Source organism: Lipophrys pholis (assembly GCF_963383615.2).
Source record: "Lipophrys pholis genome assembly, chromosome: 9".
In the NCBI taxonomy this organism is placed as follows: Eukaryota; Metazoa; Chordata; class Actinopteri; order Blenniiformes; family Blenniidae; genus Lipophrys; species Lipophrys pholis.
Genome location: NC_137639.1, coordinates 18,581,317 through 18,593,048, shown reverse-complemented (window position 1 = coordinate 18,593,048; position 11,732 = coordinate 18,581,317). Strand labels below are relative to the sequence as shown.

Below are 11,732 nucleotides of genomic sequence, written 5' to 3'. Positions count from 1 at the left end.
TAGGTCTTATTCGAGGAAGCTTGGAAAGCGAGCCGGTTCCGGCAGGTTCAAACCGCCGTCATTAAGTGCTGCCATCATGTTGTGGTTGCACAATGATCTCACAAAAGCTATTAATGAGAGATGAATCTAGACCGCGGTCCCATGCCTGGATTTTTCGCGATTTAGGTTTCGGCTTTATTTTCAAAAATGTTCTGTTTCGATTCCCTTTAAGATTTGGGCTAAACAAAACCGTTTCCAGATTGCTCATTGCTTCCTACTGCATGATTTATTCTCATTCAGCTCACCAGGAGGTAAGAGACATGACCAGCTCAAGTAAACCAATTGCAGTTTGTTGATATAACCGAATCCACCGCAGTTACTCTTCACAGCAGGTTTCGAGGACCGTAAATCACATAAATTCTACGTGATTGTCAGAGCAGCACGACTTAACGTTAGGTAGAAGGGGACATAAATCGTTTTTGTAATGTATCTCGGCTGCATAGCGCGCGCACATTGCGCCAGGCCTTCCCCACGAGATTATAGTCAAAAGGGAGGGGGGGGGGGGCACCGACTGAGTGGCATGTACCCCCTGTGGAGATTTTGTAAAAGGAAACTCAAAGTGAAATGGACAGCTGAGCCAACTCGCATGCCTTGTATGTCAACTGTAAGGTCTGTTTTCCTGTGCCTTCTCTTTCACAAATTCGAGTGGGAATTTCCGCTCTGAAACCAAAATACTATTGAGGCTGCAGGGAAAAGGAATTAGACAAAAGTACAAAACATTCTGAGGCTGCAAATTAATAACAAATGATCAATTGCCTTCCCTGCTTCAGAGTGATGAACTTGAGAATGATTACCGCTGTTCTGAATCCGTATTTATTCAGGACAAAAGCTTGACTGGACCGCTTGTCTTTAATAAGACTCACGCCAACAGACCTTACAACGCACATCAAAATATAATTATAGCATATACACACATCAGCATTTCAAATTCCTTTGAGTGCATGAATATCTCAATGCAAATGAGAAAACTGAGTCATGCTTGCACATGTCAGAATAACAAAGAAACAGTTTAAGCTGTTAAATAGTGGAGTAAATCCCGCTTTATGGGGATTTGACCTTGTGTGACATCTGGTTCCGTAAACTGCCAACGTTGCACACTCCACATTACATCCAGTTCTTCATACAATCAATCAGCACTGAGGTTTCAGCATCGGCAGACAGTATTTTTACGCAGTCAGAAGTCGTCACTTGTGAAGTTTAATCTCCTGATTTTACGGTTAAGTTGTCACAGGCAGTTTTATACTGGAATATCTGCGTTGCATTTAGATGATCTACTCATGTAGGATAAGCATAAAATGACTCCTTTGTCCAACACTGTAACTTCATTTACACTATTCACAAAGTACCCAGTCTTTTCTTCATGTTCAACTTAAATAACTAAAGGACAAAGAGAACAAACAGTTCTTTGACCCAGCAGTGTAATAATTACTTAGCTGAACTGTACAAAGGATGATACTGTTGAGTATTAAGGTGCAGGGATTCGGTGCCACGAGGATCTTTACATGATAACATTAATGCACCTGTGCTGCATGCGGCAACACGTTTCATCCTGTTTTTGCGTGTGTCCTGACGCTTTTTGTCCTCGTCTTCCGCAGCCCATTTCGCCTTCGGAGAGAAGCGAGTTTTCCCTTTGGGAGCGCAGAAGAAGGTTGCTGATTGGCACAGGTCACGGGGCTCGCCGTGCGAGCGTTGGCAGGGTCAGGGAAGGTCAGTGGTATAAGGCGACGAGCACTTCGACCCTGAAATATGTCACAGGACCTCTGGGGAGGAGAGGAAAGGGTTAAAGGTCAGCAGGGGAAACGTTTGTACGAGATTAATGAGCACATGCCAACAGATAAAAAGGAAATCCCGGGTGTGGCGGAGAGAAAAAAAAAAAAAGACAGAGTTTTGCTGGAGTGAGTAATGACTGCGTCTGTGAACCTCTGACCTGTTGACTATACTGAATGTAAAAGGATGTTTAACATGTCAGAGGCCAAGAAACCATAAACCATCGCTGTCTTGTTTGCATGGTGCACTCAAGGGAATATAGTTTAACATTTAACACTTGATCAGAAAATTGACTATATTTGGTCACTTCTTCATTTCACGAAGTCATGAATGTAAAGTACAATACAAATAAAATGCATGATTATGATTATTAGGATTATTATTATGTAGCCGTGGTTATTTAGGTCTCAAATGTAAAAAGGTATCTCCAGTTATGCTTTAGCAACCTTTGGGATTATATTCTGACGTGTTCTGTTGAGTGCCTTCATTAAGGGTTAATAGTGAAACTATAGAAACTCTAGGTACTTTGTCACGCCACCTTAATCTTGCTTGTTGACATAACCAATCAAATCCAGGTCAAATTTTCAGAACGGAAAGCGGTGGGAGAGAAATAAAGAGTGAAATACTCATTGAAGGTAAACTTCATTGAAAGCATTGGAGGCCAAGAAAAGGTAATCATACTCTGATTACAAAGTATTTCAGATCTCTATCTTGTCTTCAGGCGAACAGGTGAAGGTTAAGATTGGGCAGCAGAAGGGGGGGGGGGGGGCGGGGGGACGGAGGGTAAGTTGCTGCTGACGTTGCTGCTGGGAGGGGGACGAGTGAGAGGTTACGGAGTGCTTAATTGCTTCGGAGTCCGATTTCCAGCCCCTGGCAGGGAAGCAGTCAAGGATGGAGTCTCTTCATCGCCTCGGCCATTCTGGAGATTCTTCACTGGGTCCAGGCCCAAGCCAGCGGGGCTGCTGAATAAATCCTGTCAACGGTATGAAGATGTCCTGCCTCTCTTCACCCTTCCCTACACTATTTCTTTCATATCCACGCTACACCTTCCTCTCCTCTGAGGAGACGCACTTTAACGGAGGTGATGACCCGCACGTAAGATGAAGTACAAGTTCGGGTTCACGATCTCTCGCCAGCACTCAGCAGCACTCGCTGTGGTGTTGCGTGACGGCAATTATAAATCCGGACTATAGCAAATAAGCACACAGGCACATTGCAGGGGAGCGATCGCTGTCCACTTCTCATTAAGAGATGATATGTGAGCAAACCCAGCCACTGCACAACAGACTCTCTTGGCTTCTCCACTCAAGCATTTCTTTCTCAAGTGAAGATGTTTTTTTTTTTTTATGAGTTTACGCCATACTTTCCTTGTATTGTCTAACACTGGAACATCCAAAAGTTTCTGCGGACGTGATCACACTGAGACGGTTTGAGTTGAATGAAACTCGTGAGTCAGTCACTGAACAAATTCTGAGGACATTTGATTGAATCATATGATTGACAGTTTAGGAGGAGAAAAAAAAAGAAAACTAACATGAACATGTGGGAAGGACAATTAAACTGCTGTCCTCACTGGTGGAGAAATGTGTGCTTTGTGGAATCCTTAATACATTTTCTTAAACATGTTGGAGCTCGTTGCTATTTCATAAATGCGACCACAGTAATGTCACAAGTGGTATTTATTTACTTCCAAAATGCCCAAATATCATTTTTTTGGCCGATAGTAGGAAAGTCGAAGGTGCGTCAATGTACATAAAACTGAACTAAAATGCAAGGTTCTTCTTTTGGTTCACGCCAGAGAACTCGCTGGACCATGTGAGCTTCTAAATTAAACATTCAATTGTTTTCGAGTACTTCTCTATTTCATCAAAACAGCTTTAACTTCCTAAACATAAGTCAACCAATTTCCCTGTTTTTGGCAACATTTCAAGTCGGCGTCACAAAACCTGAACCTGCCTGAGTTGTTAAAAATGTCATCCTTCCTTTCTGCTATTTGACAATTTATATTGTGAAAACCACAGACGGTTTATTGTCGTAGTACGAATGCTAGAAAAAGTATAGGAAACTGGACTAAAATGTAAGATTTTCTGTGTGTTTTATTTTGGTTCAGGCCAAGAATCTGAGCCAAAAATGTCTAAACAGCTTAAAAGCACATAATGCACTATTCAGGTTCCTCTATTGATCAAAACTCCTGTCACTACTGTAATTGAAGTCAGATGCTGCCAGAGAACAAGTTTATCTTTGTAAACAGGCTGGAAGGGTATTGGGTTTTGCAGGCTGGATTAATTTCTTTTCTTGTGGGAACATTTCAGATCAGGCCCACTCTGCCTGAACATGTTAATCCAACTCAGCATTATTGTTCTGAAAATGTTCATCCGTCTGTTCTTCTACTCACTTTCTTCATTCATTGAAGTTCAGCTTCACGACCAACACCCTAAATATCACGTTCCTTTTTTCTGCTGATGCGGTGGCTCGTGTGTGTGTGTGTGTGTGTGTGTGTGTGTGTGTGTGTGTGTGTGTGTGTGTGTGTGTGTGTGTGTGTGTGTGTGTGTGTGTGTGTGTGTGTGTGTGTGTGTGTGTGTGTGTGTGTGGCAGCTTAAGGCAGTTTCAATGTCTTTCACCTGTGACATGCTGAGGCTTCATTGGGCCTGCCTTTTTCATGAACGAATCCTCGCTTTCAAAAGAGAGGATGGGCTCAGTGGCCACGCAGGTCTCGGACTTTTCCCGGCCACCGTTGGTGCTGTTGCCGTGATTTGTGAGTTGGATGATGTCCTCAAAGTGGGCGGAGTCTCCTTTAGCAGACAGCCCGTTTTCATGTCTTGAAGGCTGCACTCCATTAACCACTTGGACTGAGACGCTGCTGCTGGAGGGAGGGAGGGGATGGAGGGAGGGAGGGGAAAACAGAAAGCACAATGTGGTTGTACTCATGATCGGTCCCAGGGACTCAAACAACAAATGAATCATCCCACCACTGTTCAATTACAGAAGTCTTTTTTAGATTCGCCCAAAAACGTGTGTTGGGCTATAGAGAGTAAATATTTTAGGGAACAAAATCTTCCTCCCAGTGTTACAACTGTTTATTCTGGGCTGTAATTGTGTGGCTCCTTGTGTTTTCCACTGAGGTTTATTACAACAATGCAAACCTCCAGCTGACTCGAAGGGTTGTCAACTCCTGGCACGTGTTTTTGGCACATACGACCCAAACGCTTTATTGTGTTATCGCATCAATGTGGTGCAAAAATGGGAAGAAGAAGCTTAAGTTTTACCTTTCCTTGACGTTGCTTTGTCCATTTTCGTCCTTGTTATTGGGCAGGGCAACTTCTGGCTTTGGCTGATAGTCAGCAGACGCTAGAGGAAATGAAAAGCAAAACAATGTTAACCGAGCACGCCAAGGCGGCCACATGAAGTCAACTTCCCACCCTGCCGAGCACGAGGAACCGCCGGGTGGCAAACACCTTTAATGATCAACCTTAAGCTGTGTCAGGATAACTTTAATGGGTTGGCTCGGGATGCCAAAGTCTTCTGGGGTATCCTTCTTATGAAGTCCAGACCACCCCCACGCTTACTAAGCTCCGCTGAGGACATGGCCGCGGTTGAGACTGATCTCCACAACCCCAACTAAAGAGGAAACATGTCTGCCAGGCTCCCGACCACATCACTGGGTGGCTAATGTCTTCCTGCATTTGGGGAACTTTGAGACCAACGGCATTTCTCTAAGATCACTTTCATTCCCTTCATCTTATTCCTCCAGTGTCTGCCGATTCTTCCCAAAATACTTATAATGAAACGTAGGTGCATGACTGAATTATACACTGATGGGTGTGTACAATAAATGACACAGTTTTGGGTTTTTTTTGTATTTAGGGTAAAAACACTCGGCCTTGTCTGGTTCCTTCCTGTGGCTTTTACCACAAGTTAGTTTCACAAACTAGAAAATAGGCAAATACGATGATGGTTGATAAGAAACAATGACTCTTTCACCCAATAAACATGGATGACACAATAATACACTAATAAAAAAGTAATCTAATTTGTTTTGACATGATACACGTTCATACTGTGGTATGAATGAAGATAATACTTACATGAATCAGATCTTACTATAATAAATATATATAGGGTGCCACAAAATGTGTAATCCTGACAGTCACGTTCGATAAGAATCAAGGCTTCCCACTAAATTCCATGGAGGAGGGTGCACCTATGGAAGATTGGTGTGGTGATACCATAATGAGTTTTATTAAATGTAAGTTGAAAATAAATGGTACGGTCTTTTTTACGACATTTAAAATTTTCATTGGGAAGATATTGCAAAACAAACTAAAAAGTAACCCTATTGGTTCATTTTTGACCCACTTATGTATCCAACAGTGAAAGTTATTTAATGATTGTAGAGTAGCGAGTAGGCACGAGTGAGAGTTAAGCAACATCGCATTTATTATTCCACGTATCAAAACCACTGCAGGCTGTGACCAGAAACTTGCTCTTCCCTCTCCGAGCCCCTCCGGCCCGGAGCAGAAAGAGCAAGTCAGCACACATGGGTCCTATTCTGCTGTGAGGAACAACCCCGACTACAGCTGTCCAGGATGTGAGGCAGAGATATAGTCTAATAACCCTTCCATTCAAACTGAGTCACTGTGACTCTGACTCACATGGGAAACAAAAGAATTAACACCACAACAAACTTTTCAGCGCTTTGTCAGTGGACCTCGGGTAGAAGATGAAAGAAGCCCGGTTATGCGTCAAAAGACACATTTCAAAACAGCACGAAACATCAAATTAAGTTCATCTGTGACATTAGTCAGATAAAAATGTTTTGTTGTGTTTGAAGCAGGAAAACAGCCTGTCGGTGGATTTCGAAAACCAGCTGGTTACAAAACATCTCATCTGCTTTTAATGGCAGATCAATTTGGCCAATTATCAGCAACTCCAACTGTCCCCAAGGATTCCTGTAGATTAAAGCCGAGAGGTGTTACTGTGTTGCGCTGCTCGGGGGTGTTTTCTAAAAGGCAGTCGTACGTTCTGCTTACCTTCGCTGCTCTCCGCCTGTTTGTCATTGACGTGTGTGGGAGGGGAGGTCTTTGTCTCCTTCTGCGAAAGATCGTTTCAGGCACTTTTAGTGGAAAAATTACGTTTTGGTTTCTTGTTTTTGTCGAAGGTGGAGAGCATGTGTACCTTGTCGCCGCCGTCTGTCTTGCGTGTCCTTTTCATGATCTCCTCCAGACGCTGAGGAAGCGGCACAGACAAGAATCAAACGGGAGAAAAATGCCACAAATATCCAAATGCAGCTTTGCATGGGGACCATGCGCTGTACAGGATCAGAGTGGTCGTGTCTAAATTTAATCGTCCCAACAGTAGCAGACTAAAAGTCATTATTACTTAGATTATTTAGGGAGCTTCGTTTGACTCAGTTAAATTGGGCGGGCTGGGCTGAGCCCACACACTTCAACAGGCTGTTTTACTAGAATCTGAGGTTTCACATTTTTCTCTTTACTGCCTCTCGTCACCGGTGAAAACACTCTCACTTTCTTTTGTATTTCTTAGTCTGAAAAAGCTTATTACGCTTTCAGTAAACCGAGGCGCTAATTTTTTCAGGTGGAGATTAATGTCAATAATGGTTAACGGCCTGTGAAGGTGGAGCTGTGATTAACAAAGTACAGCAGGAGTGTGAAAAACCTTCTTCGACCTGACAGCAGTGGCCTTTTGTAGCTTTTAGATAATTGCATGCAAACAAAGAGGTACTCTTATTTTTCATTTTAATGAAAAGTCCAGCCCACACGGTGGTGTTGTGGTGAGCAGTCGCCCGTCACAGCGAGAAGGTACCCAGGTTCAGCATGGGCAACTTGGGCATGAGGGCCATTCTTTGTTCAGTTTGCATGTTCCTGGGTTTTCTGGAGGGGCCTAAGTTTTCTCCCACCCTCCAAAAACACAAGATTAAGTTTGTGACTCCTGTCCAAGATCTTCATTACTGCTCATAGGCAGCAGTTGAATATTGAAACTGGATTTAGCAGACAATTCTTCATATGGAGTCTTTTCTTTCAGTTGAAGGCGACAAATGTAATATTAGACACAGACACATCCTACTATATCATCTGTCTGCCTGATGGATGGATCCAAAAAAGGTCTTGCATGAAGATTCAGAGTTTAATGTGGACAGATTTGAGTTCACTACTACTTTTACTGGCTCACATGCATGCTTAATAGGTGTCACACACACACACACACACACACAAAAATCACCTTAAAAGAACTGAGCAGCTATTAACTATAATAAAACATTAGCATTTTTTACATAAATGCAATACAAACTAAAGTGTTGGTGCACAAAGCTATTTCTATAAACATTATGTGTTATCTTCATTTTGAAGTTCAAATATGTTTTGCAGCTTGAGTCATAAATTGTTTTTGGAGGGGCTTTCTGTTATGGCAGAGTTGAGAACTGTATTCAAATAAAAAGCATGTTTCATGAAAATGTTCTGTGCGCACAAGCGACCTCCACTTGAGGACACTGCTACACTGGGACAATCGGATCCGAGCTGCAGCTGCCACTCATAAAAATGAGGCATTATTACAATCCAAATTTATTCAGGCAGAACTCCACAAAACGCTGAGATCTCACACTGGATCTGGGATCTATTTTAGTTACAAAGCAGTCGCCCTGAGACTTCAGCTTTTTTGTTGGGTGTAATGAGACACTCTGCTGCCCCCTCGGGATACGTTTAACCACTGGCACCTTGTTTAAGCAATAACAGGAGTGAGTCAGCCGGTTTTGGTGGAGGACTGGTAGACGACATGCAGAACGATGCACAATGTGACCCGGGAGCGAGTCTTCGGTACAGAGGACATGCTGTTCTTGTGGGCTGAGTCCTGCACAGAGCCAGACTTTAGTTGGCTCAGCCAGGCCTGGCACGCATTGATAAGACGCTTCTTCACATGGAGAGAAGATGAGGGGCAGGAAGGAAAAGCTTAGCTACAATCCAGAGGCCTGGGCGTATGTGGGTGGCAGACTATAGTGGCCCCAGAGATTGTGTACATATGAGCACACATGTGGAAGGATCTGCACACAACCACATGAGGATGACTGGCACATCTATCACCATTAATAGTGTTTATATATAGCTTCATGCTCACACACATTATAAGCCCTGTTAAATTGTGGCATGCAGACAGCCGATCCAGGATAAGCCAAAAACATCATTCATCCTGGTTTCAGGGACTCAACTTGCAAGCCTGCTTTTGTCATGTCAAAAGACAGACCACAGAGAGAATATAATAGCACCACTGAATGAGCAGAGCTTTTATAACTCGACTACAGCCGTTATTCAACCCAATGCCCCGGTGTGCCAAGAGTAAATGTGATATAGCGATGGAAATATTCACATATTATCATGAATATCTAAAATGCAACAGAATAATTCTCCTGCCTTACCTTGTTCGGTTCGGAATTTATCCAATTGTATATGTTACCTTTTTTTAATTTGACTCACCTTCAGTTTAATCCTTAATTTATCAGTTTTATGTTGGGAGGGAAAGTGTTTATAGGACTGCTAAAGTAAAACTAGATGACAAACTCAGAGGCCATATTACAACTCAGTTTGATCTCTCTGAATACTAAACTCTTTTTATTTTATTTTTTTTGACAGTCCTAATTTCAACAGCAAGTGAGGGACTTTTTGAGAAAAACTAGTGCAATCTGAAATCTTACCTGGAGTCGGTTCTCTCCAGACTAATGTTGGTAAAACATCACAACCTAGACATCAAACATTCTGCTGCCTTTAGCAGGCATGGTTGCACAAATGTCCCCTTTAATGATAATGCTAGTTCTATATTAGTAATAAAACTGGCTTTCACTGTTTTTTTGCATTGCACGTTCTATGGTACAGTTTTGGGACTCAGGAGAAAATGGAAATTCCACATAAAGATGCTCCAACCTGACTTGAACCAGGGACATTCAAACTGTGGAAAAGGGGAGTACTAACCACCACCACACCACCAAACTATGATAATTGTTGTCCTTTAGAAGTTCACCTTAAATATCGGAAAGCCTGACAAGTAAATTGGTCCGGCCACACACAATAATGCATTTTCAGTGTGAAACGGTGACCTGGCTGCAACAACAAGCAGGACAGCTGTGTTGCCCTACCCGTTTCCTCTCCAGCCTCTCCTGCTCCTCCTTCTGGAAGTGCTTCTCTCTCTCTAGGCGCTGCTTTTCCGCCTCCTCCCTGGCCCGAGCGTCGGCTTCTTCTTTCTGTAAGACACACAAGTGAGTGTCCAACCACAGTTTTGATGCCAGCAGGAGAGGGAAAGAAACTTCAGCCAAAACAGCATGCCTTTTACATAACATGGGTGTGGTTGCTCTGTGCAATTATTGTTTACAGCCACTAAATGGACATTTTCCTATACATTTGGGCCAAAAAAAGATCTATTTTCAACATTTACTGCCTCCTGAGGGCCATTCAAAGTGAAACACAATACTTCAGCCTTTGCATAATTACGCTGGATCATATTTAACCAAGTATCACTTTAGTGAAAGGCCACAAGGGGGTGGTAACGCATCAAGATCAACAGAGCATTTCACTGGCTAATACAGCAGTACAGTTATATCAATATAGATCTATAAGGTAAACACATATTGTAATGAATTTTCAACTACAGAGGAAATCTGTTTTAACTTATCAAGATTTGCCAAGCTTTATACATAAACACAGAAAGTGCCAATATTGGTCTGGTTGGTTATTTGCCAAACTTAAAGAAATAGATACAATTACATTAAAATCCTAGAAACAAAACAAGATATTTAGAAAGAAAAAAAAGAGAATTTAAAAGACAAAAGGCAATTGAAACCAGAGAAAGTAAAGTAAAAGGATGATCGTCTTTGTGCACTATTTGGATAGATATTTGCTTAAATCTCACTGGTATTCTTTTCTTGAAGGAAAAGGGAAGGTGTGGTTTTTTAGGACTCCTCAAATATCAGAAAGGTTATGTGTACGTTGAAAAGTCAATGAGAAACTGAAAAATTGCCTCTTTGTTCCAGCTATTGGATGAGAGAGAGAGAGAGTGTGAGAGAGAGAGAGAGAGAGAGAGAGAGAGAGAGAGAGAGAGAGAGAGAGAGAGAGCGAGTGAGTCAATATTTGAATACGCACATAGCATCTTTGATTTCCCAAAATTTCAACAGTGACGTTAGAATTACTGAGCACTGTAATCTTGAGGTGGTGACATCATGTTTAACCACAGTAGTAACTGAATGGTCCGGCCACAGTATCGAGGTCTTATCCAACTCTGAGGGACTTTTGAAGAGGAAGAGCCGCTTCAATGCAATATTTCCTTTTTGTTGTTCTGCCATTGAGGCACCACTAAAAAAACTAATTTATAAAAAGATGAACTACCAAAAAATAAAACGTATCTATAGAACTTTAGTTTTGGAGGGAGGGGCTTTGATTCTAAACTTTGTTTCATGTCTATCTAAAGGACGGGAATAAACATAAAGGAGGTATACCGCAACCGGTCACAAGAGGGCAGGCAAGGTATTTTTGTCTCCTTAGGAGGACGCTCCTGTTCTTTTTTATAGTCTATTGTTCATATCTGTGTGATTAATCAGATGTGTCCAGTGTGATACAAGTAAATCCTTCCTTCAGTCTCCCTTGACCCTTCACTGTGAGCCTGTGGGAGTTGACAAGTTGCCTACCTGCTTCTGCAGGCGGAGGTTCTCCTCCTCCTCAGCTTTGGCTCTCTCCTGAGCCTCCTTCTCCTCCTGCAGCCGCTGTTCTTCATCCCTCCTCCGCTGCTCCTCAGCCATGGCTCGGGCCTCCTCCTCCCTGCGCTTCCTCTCCTCGGCCTCCCTGGCTATTCGCTCCTCTCTCAGGATCCTGAACAGTTTGGGCACAATTCAAGAATAACTTTTTTTTTTCTCTCTACAAACTTACATT

The 11,732-nt window shown here is 42.6% G+C and overlaps 1 protein-coding gene across 8 annotated transcripts in view; it reads right to left on the bottom strand.

The window, feature by feature from the left end:
• Positions 1-869: 869 nt before the first annotated feature.
• The window catches only part of map7d1a (MAP7 domain containing 1a), a 39,953-nt gene continuing 29,090 nt past the window's right edge, over positions 870-11,732 (bottom strand). For 4 of the 8 annotated variants that reach the window (XM_080471524.1, XM_080471521.1, XM_080471520.1 and 1 more), the window contains 7 exons: positions 11,492-11,672; positions 9,950-10,054; positions 6,982-7,032; positions 6,837-6,897; positions 5,073-5,154; positions 4,428-4,666; positions 870-1,799 (listed from right to left, as the gene is read on the bottom strand). In XM_080471524.1, the coding sequence (XP_080327650.1) occupies positions 1,789-1,799; positions 4,428-4,666; positions 5,073-5,154; positions 6,837-6,897; positions 6,982-7,032; positions 9,950-10,054; positions 11,492-11,672 (730 nt within the window). In that variant the 3' untranslated portion in view covers positions 870-1,788. Of the gene's footprint in view, positions 1,800-4,427; positions 4,670-5,072; positions 5,155-6,836; positions 6,898-6,981; positions 7,033-9,949; positions 10,055-11,491; positions 11,673-11,732 lie in introns of all 8 variants that reach the window. The other 4 variants (XM_080471523.1, XM_080471519.1, XM_080471518.1 and 1 more) reach the window with 1 other exon arrangement.